General features: G+C 70.3%; 3 protein-coding genes across 10 annotated transcripts; 1 reads left to right on the top strand and 2 right to left on the bottom strand.

Annotated features, from left to right (window-relative positions):
• Positions 1–31: 31 nt before the first annotated feature.
• On the bottom strand, positions 32–3822 carry TMBIM6 (transmembrane BAX inhibitor motif containing 6). Its single transcript, XM_054807048.1, has 10 exons — positions 3709–3822; positions 2069–2172; positions 1872–1980; positions 1645–1765; positions 1469–1517; positions 1296–1393; positions 1107–1186; positions 891–991; positions 744–816; positions 32–653 (listed from the first exon to the last, which is right to left on the bottom strand). The coding sequence occupies exons 2-10, from the start codon at positions 2122–2124 to the stop codon at positions 630–632; spliced, it is 711 nt and encodes a 236-aa protein (XP_054663023.1). The 5' UTR covers positions 2125–2172; positions 3709–3822; the 3' UTR covers positions 32–629.
• A 304-nt stretch (positions 3823–4126) lies between these two features.
• FMNL3 (formin like 3) lies at positions 4127–16839 on the top strand. 6 transcript variants are annotated; one of them, XM_054807038.1, is made up of 28 exons: positions 4127–4347; positions 6787–6870; positions 6944–7024; positions 7120–7193; positions 8587–8670; positions 9083–9235; positions 10349–10457; positions 10540–10616; positions 10704–10797; positions 11174–11248; positions 11340–11450; positions 11526–11675; positions 11823–11924; positions 12013–12259; positions 12432–12500; positions 12655–12779; positions 12865–13067; positions 13477–13711; positions 13816–13884; positions 14023–14103; positions 14211–14340; positions 14435–14595; positions 14914–15015; positions 15110–15199; positions 15308–15419; positions 15530–15628; positions 16365–16397; positions 16480–16838. In XM_054807038.1, the coding sequence occupies exons 1-26, from the start codon at positions 4195–4197 to the stop codon at positions 15619–15621; spliced, it is 3063 nt and encodes a 1020-aa protein (XP_054663013.1). In that variant the 5' UTR covers positions 4127–4194; the 3' UTR covers positions 15622–15628; positions 16365–16397; positions 16480–16838. The 6 variants fall into 6 exon arrangements, with proteins under 6 accessions (XP_054663013.1, XP_054663012.1, XP_054663011.1 ...); XM_054807037.1 differs by having other exon boundaries at positions 7117–7193; positions 11529–11675; XM_054807036.1 differs by having other exon boundaries at positions 7117–7193.
• Positions 16840–18437: 1598 nt separating this feature from the next.
• ATG101 (autophagy related 101) lies at positions 18438–20410 on the bottom strand. 3 transcript variants are annotated; one of them, XM_054807056.1, is made up of 3 exons: positions 20253–20410; positions 19452–19740; positions 18438–19317 (listed from the first exon to the last, which is right to left on the bottom strand). In XM_054807056.1, the coding sequence occupies exons 1-3, from the start codon at positions 20267–20269 to the stop codon at positions 18913–18915; spliced, it is 711 nt and encodes a 236-aa protein (XP_054663031.1). In that variant the 5' UTR covers positions 20270–20410; the 3' UTR covers positions 18438–18912. The 3 variants fall into 3 exon arrangements, with proteins under 3 accessions (XP_054663031.1, XP_054663032.1, XP_054663033.1); XM_054807057.1 differs by having other exon boundaries at positions 20207–20254; XM_054807058.1 differs by lacking the exon at positions 20253–20410 and adding an exon at positions 20138–20151.
• Between the last annotated feature and the right edge of the window lie 1138 nt (positions 20411–21548).

The raw sequence follows: 21548 nt of genomic DNA, 5'->3' as shown, positions 1-21548 counted from the left end.
GGGGGGGGGAGGGAGGGAGGGGGCCGAGAGGTTCAAGTCTGAGCGTTTTATTGAATCGTCCCAGTGTACAAAGAGGCAACAGTGGGATGGGGGGAGCTCGGAATCGAAACACCTTCATCCCCGCGGCCCCACTGGACGGCTCGCCCAGCTGGCTTTTCTTTTCCGTTGTATTTCTTGGCACTGGTGCTAAAGGAGAGGTTCCTCCGCTGAGTTTGGCTTCGGGGGGGGGGTCCCACCATCGCCCTCCCCGCCCCTCCCCCAGCTGGCACAGGGGGGTCCACAGCCGCCCAGGGCAGGGGAGAACGCCGAGGAGGCGAGGTGGGGACGTGCTGCCCACGGGGCCGGGGAGAAACCTCTACAGAAAGCTGACGTGTAGGCGATGACCCCGAGGGACGCGGGCTCTGGGGGGAGCTGGGGAGGGGAGCAGAATTCCAGCAGGATCCGCAAATCCACTGGTTTCTAATCAAAGAAAAGCTAAACGAGAGGAAAAAACCCACAAGGTGCAAAAGCTTCTGGGCTGCTTTTCATCAGCAGCAAAGCACAACCCCTTTAATGAATCAGAGGAGGGACGGGGACAGGGTGGGGACAGGGACCGGACGGGGACAGCTCCACCTCGGCCTGGAGCTGCTTCACTTCTTCTCCTTCTTCTTGTTCTGCAAGAGGAGAGGCGGCCGGTCACTGCTGGGGCCGTGCCCGCCCTCCCCGTGTCCCCCCCCCACCGTGCCCAGGGGATTGTCACCCACCTCGGTCATGCCCAGGATCATCAGAAGCTCCCGGAAGATGTTGACGAAGTCGAGGAAGAGATCGATGCAGTGCCTGAGGGGACAGAGGGACGCGCTCAGGGGGGCCCAGCCCCCCCTGGCCCAGCCCTCCCCGGCCCCAGCACCCACCAGATGTAATCCTTGTCCCCGCTCTCCGCCTTCTCGATGATGAGCTGTGTGTCGAAGAGCACGAAGCCGCACATGATCATCAGCCCCAGGTAGAGATTGGCCTGTGGGGAGAAGGGACGTTAGATGGGGACATCACCACCGTGAGCTGATGGCGGTCTGTCTGTCCGTCTGTCCGTCCGTCCTCCGCAGCGTCCTGGCAGGCGCAAGGGGACTCACCGTGAAGAGCCAAGTGGATCCCACAAAGGCGTTAACCAGGGAGGAGAGAAGCATCAGGGTGAGGCCGGAAAGCAGGAACCCTGCGGGGAGACAGCAGGGAGTGAGGCCTGGCCCTGGCCCCCCGTGGGTGCCCCCACCCCGTCCAGGGAACCCCCAGCCCCCTGTGAGTCTCCCCCAGCCCCCCCTCACCTCCCAGGTAGAGGAAGCTGCGGCGCCGGGCATACAGGGCGCTCAGCGAGAAGCAGGCGAAGATGGTGGCGGTGCCCAGGAAGGCGGTGGGGATGATGCTAGGAGAGAGGAGAAGGGGTGAACGGGGCCCAGGGGGTGGGGGGGTGCAGCCGTGGCGGGGCGAACGCTCCTACCTGGGGTTGATAGAGATGCACATTTCCAGGAGGGGCCCCAGGTTGATGCCTAGAAGGACAAAGCGGGGTGTCACTGGAACCAGTTTCTAGCTGGGGGCTGTGTCAGGGCCCTGGTCCCCCCCTTCCCTGGGCTCAGGGTCCTGCAGGACTCGGGAGGGTCCCTGGTGCCCACCTACCCGTCAGGAAGGCGAAGCCCGCCAGCATCCCCAGCCTCTTCTGCTCTGTCTCCCGGCTGTGCGGGGTGGCTGTCAGCCAGATCATCAGCCCCAGGGCACCCAGGCCGGTCAGGAGGCTGAACTGCGGGGCGAGAGGCAAGTGGGGGCCCGGCATCGCCTCACCGGGGCTGCGCGGGCAGGGGGCCGCGAGCACGGGGGCCACCTGTGATGCCCCAAAAGCCCCTCACCTGGAAGAGGTGGGTCACCACATTGACGTAGGCGCCTGCGGCCGCCACGAACATACAGAGGGCGAAGCTGGCATAGACCCTCTTCAGGTGCTCCTGGGTGGAGGCCGAGCTGTGGGTGACAGGGGTGGGCGGTGAGGCTGGCGCAGCCCCCCCGTGAGCCCCCGACTTGTGCCTGGCCTGCCCGAGGCGTTACTCACATGTGGGAGAACTTGAAGAGGGCGTCAAAATTGATGTTTCGGTCGAAGACGTTCATGGTGCCGGACTGGGAGTGGCCCCGCCAGGTGCTTTGCAGAGGTGCAAGCTGCAAGAAGGGAGGAGGGTCAGGGGGAGGCTGGAGCCCTCCTGGGCTCCCCAAGCTCCCCCCACACAGCAGAGGAACTCAGCAGGAGCTGAGGACCTGCCCGTCCCACACGGAGCGAGCGGCAGGAGCTGCGAGCTGCTCGGAATCTGCCGCGCTCTGCAATCGTTAGGTGTGTGGAACCCTCCTCGCCGTGCTGGTGCAAGCGTTGCAGGCTGTTGCGAGACCGGGGGTTGCCCCTGGGGAGGCCCCGACCCCGCGGGAGCACTGCCAGCAGCTGGAAAGCGTCTTTGTGCCAGGCTACTATTAGTGCCCATAATGACATCCCCAGAGGAGGCTCCAGCAGCGCGAGGCTCCCTCCAGGGCCTCCTCCTCCTCGCTCCTTCCTGCTCTGGCCCCTCCACCAGTGCCCGGTCCAGCCGGCTTGGCCGGTGCTGTTTACCCTGGCACCCGTGGGAGCCCAACCAGCCCAGCAAGTGGCACGAGCTGCCTGTCCCCAAGGGGCGGAGGGGCCCAAACAGGCTGGGGGAGATGGGGGCCCAAGGGGGCCAGGCCGTGGGGCTGTCAACTGGCCACGCCAGCGGAAGGGAGGACCTGGGGTCTCCTCCTGCCACACCGGCACAGCGCCCTGCGCCCACTGCCCTTGTCCAGGGCTGCACTGGTTTCGCCCCAGCACTGGGACAGCGAGAGATGGGTTGTCACTGGGCCGGTGCCACCACGCCAACAGGGACCTCCTGGCTCGTCCCCACAGCTCACAGCGGGGCAGAAGCAGAGGTCGCTGCCCCATGGCCTCGCCGGGGGTTGCGCAAGGCAATGGGGAAGCTGTCTGTGCGTGGGGTGTGGTGGCGGCAGAGGTGTGTGACAGCCTCCTCCCGGCATGGCGGGTGGCTGTGACAGCGAGTTTCGTCAGGCAGGGCCCGCGCTCCCCGCGGAGATGACGGCAGGTGGGTCCTGACTCCCAGGACAGTAGAAGGACCCGGGCCTCCCCCGCCGAAGGCAGGGAGCCGGGCCGGCAGCCCCTCACCCCGCACGGGTGACTGAGATGGGGCAGGAGCCGTTTTGGTTTCGCTGGTGACGTCCCAGGGTGGTGGCCCGAAGGCGGCTGCTGGGCGCTGGCGTCAATGGGTAACTGGGACCGTCGCTCAGAGCGACCTTTACCCACCGGCGCTGCCCCGGGCCCGCCACCGCCCGCCCGCCCGCCCGCCTGCCTGCCTGCCTCCCCCGCGGGCTCCTGCGAGGGGGCCTCGCCCCGGCTCCCACCCTGCTGCAGCCCCCCGGAACCAGTCGGGGCCCCCACGGGGGGACCGGACCCGAAGCGCCACCCCCCCCCCGGCAGCGAGGCCCGGTGGGGGGGGGGGCAGGAGCTGGCCCAGGCCCGGCCCCCCCCCCCGGGTGAGGCCTGATGGGGAGGTGGGGGCTGCCCGGGAGCCGCAGCCGCCGTGGGGGTCCCGGGGGGCAGCGGGGACCCCCGAGGCCGGGCCGGGCCCCCCCGGCCGCCGCGGTCCCCTCACCCGCGGGGAGACCCGGTGCCGCCCTCACCTGCGCGGCGCTCCGCCGTCCGTGCTAGGCCTCGAACGGTCCCCACTCCGCCACGCCCCCGGCCCTCATTGGCCTGCGCGCCGCGGAGGCCCGCCCTCCGACTCGTTCTATTGGCCCGTCGCCACCACTCGGGGCGGGGCGGGGCGAGTCGCTGCCACCGCCCATTGGCGGTCGGCCGCGCCCGAGCGCCGCCGTTGGCCAGGCGCCCCCCTTCCCCCGCACAGAAGCACGACGCTCATTGGTTTTCGTGGCCGTGGCCGGGCCAATCGGCACCTCCCGCTCGCTCCCAGCCCTTCCTTGGGCGCCCCCCAGTGGCGCCGCCGCCGCCCGTCCGCCCTTGGGCGCCCCCTGGCGGCTCAGCCGCGGAGCTGCGGGCGGGGCGGGGCGGGGCGGGGCGGGGCGGGGCGGGGCCGGGAGGCGGCGGCGGCGGCGGCCGGACGCGACGGGCTGAGCCTCCCCCGCCGCCCCCCGGTGCCTGGGCCGGGGATGGGGAACGTGGAGAGCGCGGACGGGGAGGCGCTGCCCCGGGGCCCAGGCGCGGCGGCGGCGGCGGCCCCGGGGAGCCCCGGGCTGCTCGCCCCGGGCAAGATGCCGATGCCGGAGCCCTGCGAGCTGGAGGAACGCTTCGCCTTGGTGCTGGTGAGAGACCGACTCCCGCCGCGGCCCCGGCCGCTCGCTGCGCCCCCGCCCGGCGCCCACCGCGCCCCCCCCCCCCCGCCCGGTTCCCGGTGCGCGGCCCCCCGCTCCCCGCCCCCGCCCGGTGCGCTTCCCCCGTGCTCCGTCCCTGCTCCCGCTGCGCCTCCTCGGGGTGCCGCTGCGCCCTCCCGGTCCGCCCCTACCCGGGACCCCTCCCGGTGCGCCCTCCCGGGCCGGACGCGCCCCGCCGCCGCGGTCCGCTCCCGCGTCCGGCTGCGGGTGGGCGGGTACCCCCGGGGACGGTACCGGCGCCCAGAGGAATCGCGGGCGGGCAGGGAGCGCCGATGCCCGCGGGGCTGGGCAGCGGCCGCGGGGCCGGGGGCAGCCCCGGGGGAAGCCCGTCCTGGGACAGCCCCGGGGGGTGACGCCACTCCCGGTGCCACCGGGGGGGGGCCCTTCAGCCCCGGGACTTTTTGACCCGGGAAAGTCCCATCGAGGCGGTGCGCGGGGCTGGGCACGGGGTGCCTGTGGGTGCGGGGGTCCAGCGGGTGCAGGGTCCCCCCTGGCTGGTGGTCCCCAGTGCTGGGTGTCCCCATGGGTGCGGGTGCCCCCGTGGCCTCGGTTTGCTGTCACAGCCGGGGCGGTGGCCTTCCCGCCGCGGTCACCGGCCAAGGCTGCCATGCCATCCCGTTACCGGGACGTGGCTTGGCAGTGACCCCGTCCCCACGCTGTGACCCCGGTGCCATCGGGACCACCAGTGCCGTGGGGGCTACCGCATCCCACCAGCGCCTGGCTCACGGCGCAGCGGGGTGGCCCCGTGGCCCCTCCGTGGTGGGGTGGCCCATCCACGGTGCCAGTGCAGCGCTGGCTTTGTTTTGGGGGGGGGTGACACTGGCAGGGACACCATGGTTGGGTGACGCACGGGGCACACGACCCCCGACACCCAGCACCGCCATCCCGGTGGTGGCTGTAGCCAGCGGAAGCCGCGTCCGGGCAGGAAATGCCAAACGTGGCCCCTGGGGCTCTGGGAGCTGAAACTGGGGGGTACCGGGGGTCACTAGCAGCCCCAGCGTGGGACCGTCCCGCTGGCAGCGAGGGGCACCCGCCCTCGGGGCCGTTGCCCATCCCCGCATCCCACGCGGGGCGGATGCGGCAGCCGGTCCCTGCGGGGCCGGTGGCGGGGGGGACGCATCCTGCCGGGTGACGCCGACGCTGGGGGGAGGAGGGATTTTGAGGTTGGTGGCACTGGGGTTCCCTCAGTACCGGTACCCCCAAAATCCCCCTGCCCCGCCTTCAGCGTCGGCATCGCCCGGTGCCGTCCTGGCTACTGCTGGGGAGGAAAATATTTCATCATGTGATGGGGCCGCAGCGCTGGCGGCCCCCAGACGGTCAGGATCCGTCTCCGGCTGTCCCCCAAAACCAGGGTGGGCTCCAGCCCTGGCAGCCCCTGGACCCTGGGGGGCTCAGTCCTCCGGCAGCTGGAGGGGGGGTCCCCGGTGGGGGCCGGTGGTGGAGGAAGTGCCCGGCCGGGAGCGGCCCCGCTCCCGCCACAAAGGCAGGAAGCCGAGCGGCGGGAATGCCGGAGAGGGCGGCTGCGCTTCAAAGCCCCCCCGGTGCCCCCCGCCCAGGGCCTCCGTGTCCTTCCCCCCCACCGCCGTCCCCAGGGGGTTCCCGGGGTCCCCGCAATTTTGCTGTCTACCACAGTGGATAAATAAACGTGGCCCCGTGGGGAGGGAGGCACCGTCCCTGCAGCGATTTTGGGGGGACCCCATCCCGGCGGTGATGGCCCCAATCTCCTGGGACCCCGTGTTTCCCCCCCCGGGGGTGCACGGCCTCGCCCAGGCTCTGCCCCGGTTTCCTGTGGCTCGGCGGGGCCGGGATGACCAGGGGATGGATAATTTTAGCTGCCACGGGGTGGGTGGAGCGCCGGCACCTCCCCGCCGCGGCGATGGCCGGCTCCTCGTACCGGCGCTGCTCGGGGGCCACCTCACCAGGGTGGCATCGCCCAGTGGGGTGGCATCGGCCCCCGGGGCAGCCCCAAGCCCGCGGCCATCCAGCATCCTCCCCGGTTTTCACCGTGGCATCCCATTTGTGTCCTTGCTGATACTGGCGCCCTGGGCCATATCCTGCACCGGTGGTCCCTGAGGTGAAGATGCGTGGTGCCCTGGCGAGGCGGGCACCGCTGCCGGGCTTCACGCCGCGGTTGGGGAGCGGAGGCTGCGGTTTGCCAGCGAGGAAGCAGGCGCAGACAGGAAGGACGCATCGGCGCTGGGGAGATTCGGTGCTGCCGGCGGCTGGCACGTGGTGCTGGTGGCACTGCTGTCGCTGTGCCGGCGTGTGGCCTCGTGCCCACCAGTGCTTCCCGGTGCCAGGGACCCTGGGTGTCCTCGGGGGGCAGCGTCCTTGGGTCCCCTGCGGTGACGTCCCCCCCTCTGCCCCCAGAGCTCCATGAACCTGCCCCCGGACAAAGCCCGGCTCCTGCGCCAGTACGACAACGAGAAGAAGTGGGACCTCATCTGCGACCAGGTGGGGGGCTGGGGGGACTGGGGGGGGCTGTGCCGCCGTGCCGATGTCACTGACAACCCCCCGTCCCCCCCAGGAGCGGTTCCAGGTGAAGAGCCCCCCCCACGCCTACATCCAGAAGCTGCACAGCTTCCTGGAGCCGGGGGTCACGCGGAAGGTGAGGGGCTGGGGGGGAGCCGGGGGGGGTCTGGGGGTGCTGGGGTGTCTTGGAAGGGGAGGGGACACGGCTCAGCTTCGCTCTGCCCCCAGAAGTTCAGGAGGAGGGTGCAGGAGTCGACCAAGGTCCTGCGCGAGCTGGAGATCAGCCTGAGGACAAACCACATCGGGTGAGTGCGGGGTCCCGGGGGGGCAGTTGTGGGGTCCCGGGGCGGGGGGGGAGGGCACAGGGTCCTGGCACCGGCCGCGCCGCAGCTGCAGGGGAAATCGGAGGCGCTGCAGGAACTGGGCCGGTTCCTGCCGTGGCCGTGCCGTGGGCCAGGGCTGCCGGCGGGCAGGTCCCGGGGGCGGATGCTGCGGGCGGATGGGCCGGCGATGACGCCCTGTGCCAAGCAGCACGGCCAGATCCTGCCCCGCTCCTCCCGGCACCGGCCCTGAGCCGGCGGCACCCCGACCCCGTGCCGGCGGCTCGTCCCTCCGGCACGCGGGGGGACGCACAGGAGCTGCGCGGGGCGGTCAGAGGGACGGGGACGTCGCCGGGGACAGTGGGGACGTCGCTGGTGGGCGCCTGGCTCTGCGGTCGTGCCCGCGTGCTCAGGGCGGCTCGTGCACGTGCCTGGCGGTGCCCAGCCGCTGGCCCCGCCGCAGCCACGCCGTGCGGCCCTTCCTGCCCGCGGCCCGAAAATAGCAGCAGCCGGAGACAGGAAACGGGCTGGGGCGAGGGGCTGGCGCCGGCAGGAAAGGGGCGGCCATGGCCCCCCCCCCCCGGCTCCCGCTGCTGCCTGACTCACCGCCCCCGGCCGCGGGCAGGGCTGCGGGCAGGGGCACGGGCAGGCGCGGGGACCCGGAGGCTGTGCGTGCGCACGCTGTGCTCGCGGTGCTGCTGGGTGCAGCCCTCTGCCCACGCACACGTGTGCGCGCCTCCCTGCCGCGGCGCACACAGCCCCGTCTCCCCGTGCACACCGCCCCCCCGTGCACGCCCCGCCGTGCGCACAGTCCCTCTCCCTATGCACACGCTCCCCCCATGTGAAGAACCCCCCCAGCCATGCACAGCACCTCTCTCTGTGCACCCCCTGCCATCTGCACCCCCACGCACACGCCCCACGCACACGCCCCACGCCCACGCCTGACACCATGTGCACCCCCTCCCCAGGTGCGACCCCCTCCTCTGTGCACCAGCACCCCCCCACCCCGTCCCCATCCCCATCTCATCTGGGCTCCTTGCCCCGCACAGCATCGCACCCGTGCACCCTCACACCCTCCCAGGGGGCCGGGGCACCCCGAACCCCCCACCCCAAGGTGCGCATGACAGGGGACAGGGGCACAGCCCCAGCACCCAGCACCCAGCTCAGCTTCCCGCCCCCGCTGCAGCCAGCAGATAAAGCCGCGCCGGTGCTGGCACCAGCGATAGTGGAGGGGCCGCAACTGCCACCGGAGCCCCAACACTGGTCCCACTGCCCCCTCCCCGTCCCCGCGCCGGGCTGGGGGTCCCTGGGGCGAGGGGATGATGCGCTGGGGGGGTCCCCGGCTCTTGCGGGCCCTGACGGGTGCCTGGTGCTGTAGGTGGGTGCGCGAGTTCCTCAACGATGAGAACAAGGGGCTGGACGTGCTGGTGAACTACCTGTCCTTCGCCCAGTGCGCCGTCATGTGAGTAGGGTGCTGGGGGTCCCGGGGTGCTGGGGATCCGGGAGTGCTGGGGGACGCACGATGCGGAGGGTCCCAGTGCCCCGTGGCAGGTCCCCGCTGTGGGTGGCCGATACCGCTCGGTCCCTTATCGGCACCGAGGTAGCCCAGCCGGCGTGGGGGACCCGCCTGCCCTGGGGGTCCCGGGGGACACGGGCCGCTTGACCCCCTCCTGCCCACCCAGGCCGGGGATGGGGCTGCAGGGCCACCCTTGCACCTCTCCCTGCCCCGCTGCCGCCCAGCCGCCGCCGCCGCCACCGCCCGCTTCAAGCGCTTGCTGCGGTGGCTGTGCCGCTCCGTGCCGAAGCTGTGCCGCTTCCCCGCGTGTGTGTGTCCGTGTGTGTCCGTGTGTGTGTGTGTGTGTGTCCCACCCCAGGTTGGATTTTGAGGGCCTGGAAGGCTGCGAGGACGGCGCGCTGGAAAAGCTGCGCCCCTGGAGCAGGTCCATCGAGGATCTGCAGCACCCCAGCGCCCTGCCCGCCCCCTTCGCCAGCAGCCTTGCCCGCTCTGCCCGCCAGACTGCCCTACGGTACGTACCCGCCGTGCCGGCCGGCTGCAGGGGTACGTCCCGCCGCTGCGCCCAGCAGCTGCCCCGCTCCGCTGGCTCCAGCCGGCCACGGCGCTGCCGCTCGCTGCGTGCCGTGCGCCGTCCTGCCCGCGGTGCGTGCCGTGCCAAGCACCATCCTGCCGTGGTGCATGCTGTGCCATCTCGCCCTCTGCCGTGCGCCATCCTGCCCATGGTGCATGCCGTGCCGTGCGCCGTCTTGCCCATCGCGTGTGCCATGCCGTCGTGCCCTGTGCCATGCACAATCCTGCTCGTGGTGTGTGCCAGGCCACCCACCATCCTGCCCGTGGTGCATGCCGTGCCGTGCACCATCCTGCCCCGTGCCACGCGGTGCCCAGCCTGTGGTGCGTACTGTGCCGTGCACCATCCTGCCCGTGGTGCGTGCCGTGCCACGCGCTGCCCTGCCCTGTGCCGCACACCATCGCGTGCATGGCACACGCCACGTCCTGCGTGCTGGCTGCCCCGTGGTGCACCCGCAGCGCCAGGCTGCGCCTCGCCCGTGGTGCGGCTGTGTCACGGCACGTGCCACGGGTGCCGCATCCTGCGCTGCCTTGCGTGCCGTGTCCTGTCCTGTCCTGCCAGCCGTGCGCACTGTGCCCTGCCCACCCACGGCAGTTCAGCGCTGCCGTCCCCGTCCCGCCTGCGCCGCCTGCCCGTCCCTCTGCCTGCTGCGTCCGCGCTGCCTCCGCTCGCCCCCGCTCTGGCTCTGCCCCCGTGCCCCGGGGTAATGCGCCCCGTCTCTGCTTCCAGGGCCGGGCCCCCCCCTCTCTGGCTGCGCTCTCTCTCTCTCTCCTCCGTGCCTGCCTCGCCGCTCGCCCGCCGGGTAAGTACCGGCTGCCCGGGGCCGGCCCGGCGCTCGCGGCGACTTCGCTCCACGTCTCCGCCAGCCTCTGTCCCTCTTGCCCTCCGGCCGCTTCTCTCTGCCTCTGCCCCTCCAAAAGCCCCGCTGTCCCCGTGCCGTCCCCATCCCGGTCCCCACCGGGGTCCCACGGGACCGGTTCCCGCCCGGGTGAGCGCTGGCGGTGCAGCACCGGCGGTACGAGGGTCCCTCTCACCGGCACCCGGTGTCCCCCCCAGCTACGGCACGCTGCCGAGCCGCAGGGCGCTGAAGAACTCGCGCCTGGTGAGCCAGAAGGATGACGTCCACCTCTGCATCATGTGTCTCCGGGCCATCATGAACTACCAGGTACCGCCACCCCACGGGGGGGACACACCGATGCTGCCGCCGTGCCAGCGCGGCTAACACCATTCCCGCTCCGTCCCCGCAGTACGGCTTCAACCTGGTGATGTCACATCCCCACGCCGTCAATGAGATCGCCCTGAGCCTCAATAACAAGAACCCGAGGTAAGGGGGGGGGGGGCGTCTGGCCCGGGGGGGACGGTCCCCCTGGTGCTGGCCGGGTGTGACGGTGCCGGTGCTGCTGTGCCGTAGGACGAAGGCGCTGGTGCTGGAGCTGCTGGCAGCCGTCTGCCTGGTGAGGGGCGGCCACGAGATCATCCTCGCTGCCTTCGACAACTTCAAGGAGGTACAGGGGGAGCGGGGGCAGGTTGGGGTGGGGACACTGGGGGGGGGCAGGAGCAGGCTGGGATGGGGACACTGGAGGGGGACAGGAGCAGGCTGGGATGGGATGGGGACACTGGAGGGGGACACTGGTGGGGGACAGGAGCAGGCTGGGATGGAGGACCAGCAGCCAGGGAAAGGAGGAACCGAGGACATCAGGACCAGGCTGGGATGGGGAGTCTGGGGTGCAGGGGATGGGGGGATCAGGGAGGATGAGGCCAGGCTGGGTCAGGGGCTCTGGGGGCACCAGCTCCAGACTGGGATTAGGGGGTTGGAGCCCAGGACTGGGGGGGGCCGGGGAGGGCCAAGCCAGGTTAACCCCACATCCGCTGCTTGCTCAGGTCTGCAAGGAGAAGCACCGCTTCGAGCGGCTGATGGACTACTTCCGCAACGAGGACAGCAGCATCGACTTCATGGTGGGACGCCCGGTCCTGGGCAAGAGGGGGAGTCTCTGGGGTGGCAGGGGGTGCTGGGGGGGGCTCCCGGTGACCCCATCCCTGCCACCAGGTCGCCTGCATGCAGTTCATCAACATCGTGGTGCACTCAGTGGAGGACATGAACTTCCGTGTCCATCTCCAGTACGAGTTCACCAAGTTGGGGCTGGAGGAGTTCCTGCAGGTATGGGGGGTTGGGAGATCGGGGGTGCCGCCCTGAGGACCCCCCCCATCCCTGATGCCGCCCTGATGCCCGCAGAAGTCAAGGCACACGGAGAGTGAGAAGCTGCAGGTGCAGATCCAAGCGTACCTGGACAATGTCTTCGATGTGGGGGGGCTGCTGGAGGACGCTGAGACCAAGAACGTGGCCCTGGAGAAGGTGGAGGAGCTGGAGGAGCATCTGTCCCACGTATGTGAGCGCGGGGGGGCGCGGGGATACTCCTCGCTGGGATCCAGGGCATCCCCTCCCGGGTCGGGCTTTGCCCCGGGGAGGTGGGAGATGATACCGGAGGGGGGGGTCCCTGCGTCAGTGTCATGGCCTCGTCCCCCCTCGCAGCTGACGGAGAAGCTGCTGGACCTGGAGAACGAGAACATGATGCGGGTGGCGGAGCTGGAGAAGCAGCTGCTGCAGCGGGAGAAGGAGCTGGAGGTGGTGAAGGTGCGTGGGGGGGTTGTGGGGGCTGTGGGGAGCAGGGCAGGGTCCCGGCCCCCCCCCCCCCCCCCAGCCTGACACTAGCTGTCCCCAGGAGACCTACGAGCACACGAGCCACCAAGTGCACACGCTGCGGCGGATGATCAAGGAGAAGGACGAGGCTTTCCGGCGGCGCTACGGCGCCGAGCTGCCCCCCGTGCCGGGCGCCGAGCTCCCCCCCCCGCCCGAGCCCGAGCCCCCGGAGGAGGCACTGCGGGTCCCCGTCCTGCCCCCCGTGGAGGCTGCGCCCCCCCCACCCCCCCCGCCGCCTCCCCTGCCACCCCCTGCGCCCCCACTCCCAGGTGAGGACAGGGGGGCCCTGCGGTGTCCCCAAAACTGGGGCATGCCGGGGGGGGGGGGGGCCCTCCAAAACTGGGATGTCCCTGGTGCTGGGCTACTCCCGAGGCTGGGGGGGGTCCCCAAAACTGGGCCATCCCCACTGGGGCACAGTTTCACCCTCTTCTCCCTTCACAGGCAAGTGCCCCCCCGCCCCACCGCTGCCGGGGGCTTCGCCCTCCATCGCCCTGACCGTCGGGCTCTCGGGTAGGTGGGGAGGGCACAGGGACCACGGGGACCGTGGGGACAGGGACAGGGTGGCAGGGCCCAGGATGTTGGGGTGGGGGGATGGTGACACCCTGGGACTGGTGCCGTGGGCTCAGGGTGAGCAGAGGACGCATGCCCCTGCCCCGGCTTGCAGCCATCCGGATCAAGAAGCCCATCAAGACCAAGTTCCGACTGCCCGTCTTCAACTGGACGGCGCTGAAGCCCAACCAGATCAGCGGGACGGTGTTCAGCGAGCTGGACGATGAGCGGGTGCTGGAGGTGAGCCCGGGACCCCCGGCCCGAGCGGCTGGGTAGGTGCTTCTGCTGCCGCTGCCACCTCTGAGCCCCCACCTCGTCCCCCCAGGACCTTGACCTGGAGCGCTTCGAGGAGCTCTTCAAGACCAAGGCGCAAGGTCCGGCCCTCGACCTCGTCTGCGCCAAGAGCAAGGCGTCGCAGAAGGCGGCCAGCAAGGTGACGCTGCTGGAAGCCAACCGCGCCAAGAACCTGGCCATCACCCTGCGCAAGGCGGGCCGCGGCACCGAGGAGATCTGCCGGGCCATCCACACGTACGTCGCCCCCTCGCTGGGGTGCAGCGGTGGGGGGGCGGTATTGGGGAGCTGGGTGGGGTCTAGGGGGCTTGGCAGGGTGTGGAGGGGGCTGGTTGGGGCATAATGGGGCCAGGCAGGGTGGCAAGGGGTCTGGTTGGGGTGCAGGGGGTTCAGGGAGGGTGCAGGGGGGGCTGGTTAGGGTGCAGGGGGTCCAGGCAGGGTGCAGGGGGCTGGTTGGGGTGCAGGGGGGCTGGTTAGGGTGCAGGGGGTCCAGGCAGGGACCCTAGGCAGGGGCTCTGGTTGGGGTGCAGGAGGTTCAGGCAGGGTGCAGGGGGCTGGTTGGGGTGCAGGGGGTCCAGGCACGGTGCAGGGGGGCTGGTTGGGGTGCAGGGGGGAGCTGATGTCCAACAGCATGGGCGCGGGGCAGGTTTGACCTGGCGACGCTGCCGGTGGACTTTGTGGAGTGCCTGATGCGGTTCCTGCCGACGGAGGCGGAGGTGAAGGCGCTGCGGCAGTACGAGCGGGAGCGCAAGCCGCTGGAGGAGCTGGCGGACGAGGATCGCTTCATGCTGCAGTTCAGCAAGGTGGAGCGGCTGCCCCAGCGCATGGCCATCATGGCCTTCCTCGGCAACTTCGCCGAAAACCTCCAGATGCTGACGCCGGTACGGAGCCGGGGAGGGGAGGATCGCGCCAGCCGGGGGGTGGGGGGGGTCTCCAGACCCCGTGCCCCAGCTGAGCCCCCCCGTCCCGTCCTGTCCCCCTGCAGCAGCTCAATGCCATCATTGCGGCCTCGGCCTCTGTCAAGTCCTCCCAGAAGCTGAAGCACATGTTGGAGGTGAGCGTGGGGGGGGATGAGCTGGGTTGGAGCCCTGCCCTCCATCCTCGCCGTAGCGAGGTGTGGGTGGGTGGGTGGGGGTGGGGGGTGTGTGTATGTGTGTGGCTTACAGGGGTCTTGCTTTCCCCCCCCCCCCAGATCATCTTAGCGCTGGGCAACTACATGAACAGCAGCAAACGCGGCGCCGTCTACGGCTTCAAACTGCAGAGCCTGGACCTGGTGGGCAGCTGCGGACCCCCTGCCCCGGTCCCTGGGACCACGTGGGCTCCCGGGGGGGGTCCCATCCCACAGCCCTGACACCGCCCCCCCCCCCCCCCCCCCCGCAGCTCCTGGACACCAAATCGACGGACAGGAAGATGACGCTGCTGCATTTCATCGCGCTGACGGTGCGGGAGAAGTACCCCGAGCTGGCGACCTTCTGGCAGGAGCTGCATTTCGTGGAGAAGGCATCTGCAGGTGCCCCTCTCCGTCCAACCCACCCCCCCCAGCCCCCCAGCTTGCTGTTCCCCCGGGGCCGTGGGTCCCCTGACTGGTCCCTGTGTCCCCGCAGTGTCCCTGGAGAACGTGCTGCTGGACGTGAAGGAGCTGGGCCGGGGGATGGAGCTGCTGCGGCGGGAGTGTGGGCTGCACGAGAACAGCGTCCTGCGCGCCTTCCTGGCCACCAGCGAAGGCAAGCTGGAGCGGCTGCAGAAGGACGCACGGACGGCCGAGGTGAGGGCCGCGGAGCGGCTGTGCCTCGCACAGCCCTCGCACGCGGCTTGTCCTGCACGCCTTGCTTTGCACGGCTCTCGTGCGCGCCTTGCTTTGCACGCTCCTCACACATACCTCACCCCGCATGCCTTGCTTCGCGTGCTCCTTGCGTACGCCCATCTCGCTCCTTGCGCGTGACTTGTTTTGCACGGCCCTCGTGCGCATCTTGCTTTGCACGGCCCTTGTGCACTCCCTGCCTCACCCACCCCTTGTGCCGGGAGGCCACCAGGACCCACGGGATGCACAGCCCGTCGGTGACCACCTCATCCCCCTCACCAGGATGCCTACAACACGGTGGTGCGGTATTTTGGCGAGAGCCCCAAGACAACCCCCCCGTCCGTCTTCTTCCCGGTCTTTGTCCGGTTCATCCGCTCCTACAAGGTGAGACGGGGCCGGAAGGGGACACGCGGGGGGTGGGGGGAGGGTGGGTCAGTGACACCAGCAATGTGCCACCACCGGCCCCTCGCCCCGGCAGGATGCGGAGCAGGAGAACGAGACACGGAAGAAGCAGGAGGAGGTGATGCGGGAGAAGCTGCTGGCGCAGGAGGCTAAGAAGCAGGAGAAGGTGAGCACAGATCGGCACACGGGTGGGCTGGGGGACACCCTCCCCTCTCCCCCTCCCAAAAGGGGCCACGTGTGTCCCCAACCCGGGGCCTCTGTGCATCCCTCGCAGCGGAACAAGTGGCAGCAGCAGGAGCTGATTGCGGAGCTGCGGCGGCGCCAGGCCAAGGACCATCGTCCCGTCTACGAGGGCAAGGACGGCACCATCGAGGACATCATCACCGGTACGGCCCCCGCCGGCCCCCCCTGCCCGGACGCCTGGGTCCCGCCTGCGTGCGGGGGCTGACGTCTCCCTGTCGTCCCCCCCCTCCCCCCGCCCATGCCCCCCCTGCAGCGCTGAAGAGCGTCCCCTTCACGGCCCGCACCGCCAAGCGGGGCTCGCGCTTCTTCTGCGACCCGTCCCACCACGACGAGTCCAGCTGTTAGCCCCCAGGTACCGCCTGCATGCCCGGGACCCCCGGACACCCCCCCTTGGCCCCGCATGCGTCCTCCTGCACGCCCCCCTCCCCGCATGCCGTCACCACGGGGTGCCCAGCACCCCCTGCACCCCCCTCCCCGGAAGAGAGCAGGGTCCTGGTGTGGGATCCTGGTGTAAGGCTGGGTCCCGGCACAGGATCCCGGCCCAGGATCCCGGCACAAGGCTGGGTCCTAGCAGAGGATCCCGGCCCAGGATCCCAGCACAAGGCTGGGTCCTAGCAGAGGATCCCGGCACAGGATCCCAGCACAAGGCTGGGTCCTGGCACAGGATCCCGGCACAAGGCTGGGTCCTAGCGGAGGATCCCGGCACAGGATCCCAGCACGAGGCTGGGTCCTAGCGGAGGATCCCGGCACAGGATCCCAGTGCAATGCTGGGTCCTGGCACAGGATCCCGGCACAAGGCTGGGTCCCAGCAGAGGATCCTGGCACAGGATCCCAGTGCAGTGCTCGGTCCCGGCACAGGATCCCGGTGCAGTGCTGGGCTTCTGGCACAAGATCTTGGACCAAGATCCTGGTGCAAGGCTGGGTTTCCAGCAGGGGGCTTTTGCCGCAATGTGGGATCCCAGTGCAGGGTCCCAGTGCAGTACTGGATCCCAGTGTGGGGTCCCAGCCCGATGCCTGGAGCTGCCTCGGCGTGGTGGGGGGCTCCCCCAGGCCCGGTGTCCCCTGACACTGTCCCTTCCCTCCCGCAGCCCGCAGGTGGATCCGCCTGTAGCCGAGTGAGGGTAAGGACCCTGGGCGGGGGGGGGGGGGGGGGCAGCGCTGGGCTGCCTCAGTTTCCCCTCCTCACCCCGCTCTGCCCTGCAGGTGCCAGGGGAAGTCTCCATCCTGCCCCCGACACCGTGCTGGTGGGGGGGGGGGGCGGAAAATGTCCTTGTGCCACCGTCCTCACCCAGGCTCGCAGGTGATGTCCCTGTCCCCTGCACTGGGGTGGGGGGGGGTGTGTGTCTCGCTGCGCAGACCACCTCCCCCCCAGCCTGCCTGCAGCAGAGGCCAAATCCACCCTCCCCCCCCCTCCAGCTGCAGTGGGGGCCCAGCGCCAGCGGCTGACCCATGGGGTGCCCCCTCCCCATCGCTTCCCCATGGGGATCACCGCCCCGGAGCCCCCATCCCACTGCGGGGACCACAGGGACATTCCCCCCCCCCCCGCCCCCCCCGCGCTCGTCACTTTGACCACTGATGTGAACACTAATTGCCAAAAAAAAAAAAAAAAAAAAAAAGGGACCAAAGCCAGGCTGGGGTGGGGGTGCGGCAGGATGGTGCCCCCCCCCCCCCCCCCGTTCCGGACACCCCCCCCCCCCCCCAGTGACTTTTTGTACATGTGAAATATATGGAGTCTTTTACATGGCCGCTGCCTGCTTTGGGGGAGGGAGGGTGGAGGGGACCTCCAGGAGCCCCCCCCATGTTGGGGTCCTGTGTCCTGGGGTGGGGGGGGGCCTGTGTAGGGCCCAGACCCTCGAGCAGGGCTTTGCAGCGATGCGATTAAAGCTGCAGGAGTAAGGAGGGGAACGCGATTTGGGGTGGGGGAAGGAGCCCCCCCCCAACATCACCAGCCCTGCTCTGGGGGGGTGGGGTGACCCCAGTTCACCCCACTGCTGGCAGCTGGAGGGGACTGGGAAAAGTTTAGGGTCAGTGGGGGTGCGGGAGGGAGTGGAGAAGCAGGATGCGGCCACAGGACCCGGGGGGGGCAGGATGTGGCCATTGTGTCTCTGCCAGCAGGGTCCAAGGGGCTGGGGGGGGGGGGGCAGGACGCGGTCACTGCATCCCTAGGAGCAGGGCAGAAAGGGGTTGGGGGTGGCAGGATGCGGCGCTGGCATCTCTGCTGGGGGGGTACCAGGGACTCAGAGGGGCAGGATGTGGCCCCAGACCCTCCCCGAGCCCCACCAGCCCAGGGATTAGTCCTGAAACAGGGAATAAAAGTTTCCCCTAATCCTCTCAGGGGGGATTACCAGCGCCGCCGCGCCCATGGCCAGATCCAGACTCGGCCCCAGGACCCCAGCGGCTCCGCTGGCCCCGTTGCCTTTTAATCCATCTGTACAAGCCAGGGAGGCCGCGGCCCCCAGCGCTGTCCTGCTCCGTCCCCAAGTGCCATCGAAGATGCTGCGGGCAAAGACGCTGCTGTCTGTCCGTCTGTCTGTCCGCTGGGCTCGGGCCGGTCCCTCCCTACGCCCCTCCGGCAGCCCCCTCGGCCTCGTGGGACAGCCGCCGCTCCCCTTGCGCCGGGGCTGCCGCCAGGCTCTCTGCCTGCAGCAGCAGGTTGCAGCCAAGGAAGAAAACGGCGAAGGCGACGGCAAGGCAGAGCACCAGGACGACGGCGATTTGGGCGGCCTCGGCCGCTCGCACGTCCCCCTGCGCGCTGGCATTCATCTTCTCCTCCTCTTCCTCCCAGGAGCGGAGTGCAAGCGCACGGGGCTGCGGCGGGTCGGCGACAGACGGGGAGGGTTTAAGTGATGTCAGGGACCGTCTTAGCTGCCCGCGCGGCCCCCCCTCGCTCTGCTGAAAGGTTGGTGCCCAGCGGATGCTCCCCCCCGGGGCAGGGGAAGCGGCTTTGCCCCCTCCTTGGTGCTGCGGAGCGGTGCAGAGTCCTGCACGGAAGGGGGATCGCCCTGTCCCCTCCCCTAGGGGCACATGGGGGGCAGCCCCCCCACGGCCGATGAGCCCAACAGGGTGAGGATGTGCTGGGGTCCCCCGGCTCAGCCATGGCGCCCGCTTCCCCCCATCCTGTGGACGCCGGCCGCATCAACAGCCAGGATGTGACCAGATTCCCCATGAAAGGACAAATCCTTTATTTTTGCCCCAGAGAAGGGCAGTGAGGTCGTCTCTGGGCCCTGGAAGGAAGCAGTGCCGCTGGGGGGAGGACAGGCAGCGACAAGGGACAAGGCTGGACGGGGTTCAGCCACCATCGCCCCTCCGTGCTGGTCCCCAGCGTCGCTCTGCCAGGCCAGGAGCCCAGCGCCAAGGCGGTGCCACACGCACCACCGAGCAGCTCTCACCCCGAGGACTCACCCCCCGCCTCAGCCAACCTGGGAGCCGCCGAGCCGGTTCTCCAAGCCAGGCGAGTGCCCCACGGCGCAAACCAAACCTGTAGCAACCCACAATTAAAGGCCAGGCCGAGCCTGGCTCCCTGCAGAGGCTTTTTGGAGGCAGAGAGGAGGGATCCAAGCAGAGAAGTTGTCCCAAAGAGCCAGGGGCTGTGCCGGAGAGGTGCCACCACACGGGGTGAACCTGCCTCGGTGGCACCTACAGAGCCAGCGTGTCCTTGATGAGCCGGCGCATGGTTGTGGTGACCGAAGTGCCCAGGGAGTCCGTGATCTGGTAGGAGATCTTGTACAGGTAGGGCTGCACGTCCTTCAGGCTGGTGTCGAAAACATTGTCCACCTCTGACTGGGTGGGCATCTTGGGCAGGTACTCATGGCGGTTCATCACCTCCACGATGTTGATGATCTTCTCGCAGAGCTTCTCGCCCACCTTCTCCCGGCAGATCTGCCGCTCCTGCTCGTTAGCCAGGTTCACCACGTTCACCTTGATGGTCCACAGCTCCCAAGGGATGCACTCATCCGAGAAGGGCCAGCGCGACTTCTTCTTCTGGTAGAACTCCAGGGAGATCTGCCCCATCCCATCGCTGCCCGAGTTGCGCAGCGCATCCTGCCGAGAGAGCCGGTGGTTCCACTCGGGGGGGGAGGGACCAACCTTCCCCCCCACAGGGAGGACATGGTGGAGCCTGCAGGTTTTTAAGCGCCTGATGTCAGCCCTGCTGGGTCCCCACGGGGTTTTCTTACCTTGAATTCCCCAACAGCCTTGCGGAGGGCCCGGTCCAGCTCCTCAGAGGAGACACGGACGTAGGCGAAGTCGATGAAGTCGCAATCCACGTCTTGGGTACCCACGGTGCCGATGGAGTAGGTGCCCTCCTTCTTGTAGTGGAACTTGCCGGTGCTGCGGTGCAGCAGGACGGTGTGGAGCACCGCCAGCATGGCCTCCTCCACCTGCCGACCCTCCACCGACACCTCCAGCACCTCTGCGCGGCAGTTCATGGCGGGGGCAGCTCCGGGGAGGGCAGGACGGTGGGTCCTGCGGGAAAAGAAGGGTGTTGGGGGCGGGGGTTAGTTGTGCCCCTGCTTGGGCAACACCCCCGGGTGACAGCCCCTCTACCAACCCCCTTTACCCACCCCCTGGGGACCCTGGTGGCTCAGTGTGCGCCCTCCCCGCGCCACAGGGACCTGGTCCGAGCCCCCCCACCTCGCAGGGGCCCAGGCGTCCCGGTCCGGGCCCCCCAACACCCCACTCTTCCCCCGGAGAGCCCCAGGCCCCCCCTCGGCCCCAGCCGCCCTCACCCAGGGCCCCAGACCCCCTCACCCTCTCCCGGGGTCCCGGCCCCCCTCACCCCCGTGGCCTCAGCCCCCTCACCCCCCCGGTCTCGGCCCCCCCCGGGATCCCGGCCCCCCTCACCCCCCATCAGCCCCCTCACCCCCCCGGTCCCGGCCCCCCCGGGATCCCGGCCTCCCTCACTCCCCCCGGCCCCCCTCATCCCCCTCACCCCCCCGGTCCCGGCCCCCCAGCGCCGCCGCCAGCCTCGCTCTCACCGCCCGGGGCCGACCATCTGACCGCCAGGAGGAGGGAAGTGGGGCTGCCCATCTATGTAGGGGGGGCTCGGGACACACCGTCTACCGAAACGGCGGCACCTCCCGCCGTAGAAGCCGTGTTTCCTCACTCTGCACCTTCTGTCGTTAACTTTGTGCCCACAGATGCCGTTTCCGGCCGCGGTGCGGCTCGGGGGGCAGAACCCTGCTCCCGCTCTCCTGCCTCTCTCCCCCCACGCCACCGCCGCCTTGGTTCGTTCCAGGTGTGTGTGTGGGGGGGGCACCACAGAGCTGGGCCTCCCGCGGCGCAGAGCGGCGCACTTCCTCGGGGCGCACCCTGGCTCACAGCGCCCCCTGGGTTGGAGGCTCCGCGGCGGTACTGCAGCGGGGCCGGGGGCCGGTGACCCCCGGTGACCCCCGGGTGACCCCGGCTGACCCCGCGGTGCCATGGCCCCGGACGGAGGGACACGGCGACAAGGAGAGAGCAGGGGGACAGGCCCCGCGGGGGGCACAGGGCCGTGGGGGGCACCAGTATGGGGACATGGGGGCACGGGGGGCACCAGGGACAGGGGGACACGGGACACAGGGCAGAGGGACGCCGGGGGTGCTGAGGCAGGGGCACGGGGGACACGGGGGACACGGGGGACACGGGGCCGTGGGGCGCTGGCGTCAGGCCACTCACGCCGCCGTGGGGACTCGCGTCCTGGTGTAAACGGCAGGGTGGGCCGTGGCACATCACCGGGCGGAGGGCCGGGCACACGCCATGACACACGTGTCCGTGCCGTGCAGCCCTGGGGCAACCGGCGCGGCCGCAGCTGGCCGTGGGGCTATTTTTACCTCGTCCTGCTGGCACCATCGTCCCCGTCCCTCCTGCAGCAGCCCCTGCCCGGGGCCCAGTCCGAGGTGGGCAGAGGCCAGCCCTGCGCCCTGGGGAGGGGCCGGGGACCCGCTGCCCCACTCAGCCCCAGCTGCTGTCCTTGGGGTGCCGGGGGTGCCCTCCCCGGTGACTTCGGGTGTGGGTCGGCACCGTGACGGGCATTGGGACGCGCAGCTGCGACATGGCACGGCCATTCCAGCCCCACAGCACGGCCATTCCTGCCCCACAGCCAGAGCAGCGCCAGGCCATGCTGAGCTGTGCCGTGCCAACAGCCCACCCCGTGCCCCTCCTGTCCCCACTGCACGAGGCTCTCCTGCCCCCCCCCCCCCCCCCCAGCCCGACCCCCCAGCCGCGGCCCCGCCGTGCGTCAGCGCCCTCCCCATGGCAGGGGCGGGGGGGACAGAAGGGCCCTTGTGTGCCGC

Source organism: Grus americana, chromosome 31 (genome assembly GCF_028858705.1).
Source record: "Grus americana isolate bGruAme1 chromosome 31, bGruAme1.mat, whole genome shotgun sequence".
Taxonomy (NCBI): Eukaryota; Metazoa; Chordata; class Aves; order Gruiformes; family Gruidae; genus Grus; species Grus americana.
The sequence above is the reverse complement of the archived record's forward strand: the minus strand, read 5'-3'. Positions and strand labels throughout refer to the sequence as shown.

What these genes read in the sequence shown, in the direction of transcription:
- TMBIM6 (XM_054807048.1), bottom strand. Translation starts at nt 2,124, where the DNA reads ATGAACGTCTTCGACCGAAACATCAATTTTGACGCCCTCTTCAAGTTC. An exon ending in GGGCTTCGCCTTCCTGACGG is followed by an intron (nt 1,518 to 1,644) that starts GTAGGTGGGCAC and finishes TTGTCCTTCTAG; the next exon opens with GCATCAACCTGGGGCCCCTC. An exon ending in CAGCTTCCTCTACCTGGGAG is followed by an intron (nt 1,187 to 1,295) that starts GTGAGGGGGGGC and finishes GTCTCCCCGCAG; the next exon opens with GGTTCCTGCTTTCCGGCCTC.
- FMNL3 (XM_054807036.1), top strand. Translation starts at nt 4,195, where the DNA reads ATGGGGAACGTGGAGAGCGCGGACGGGGAGGCGCTGCCCCGGGGCCCA. An exon ending in ACAGCAGCATCGACTTCATG is followed by an intron (nt 11,249 to 11,339) that starts GTGGGACGCCCG and finishes CCCTGCCACCAG; the next exon opens with GTCGCCTGCATGCAGTTCAT. An exon ending in GGTTCATCCGCTCCTACAAG is followed by an intron (nt 15,016 to 15,109) that starts GTGAGACGGGGC and finishes TCGCCCCGGCAG; the next exon opens with GATGCGGAGCAGGAGAACGA.
- ATG101 (XM_054807056.1), bottom strand. An exon ending in AGGCTGTTGGGGAATTCAAG is followed by an intron (nt 19,318 to 19,451) that starts GTAAGAAAACCC and finishes CTCTCTCGGCAG; the next exon opens with GATGCGCTGCGCAACTCGGG.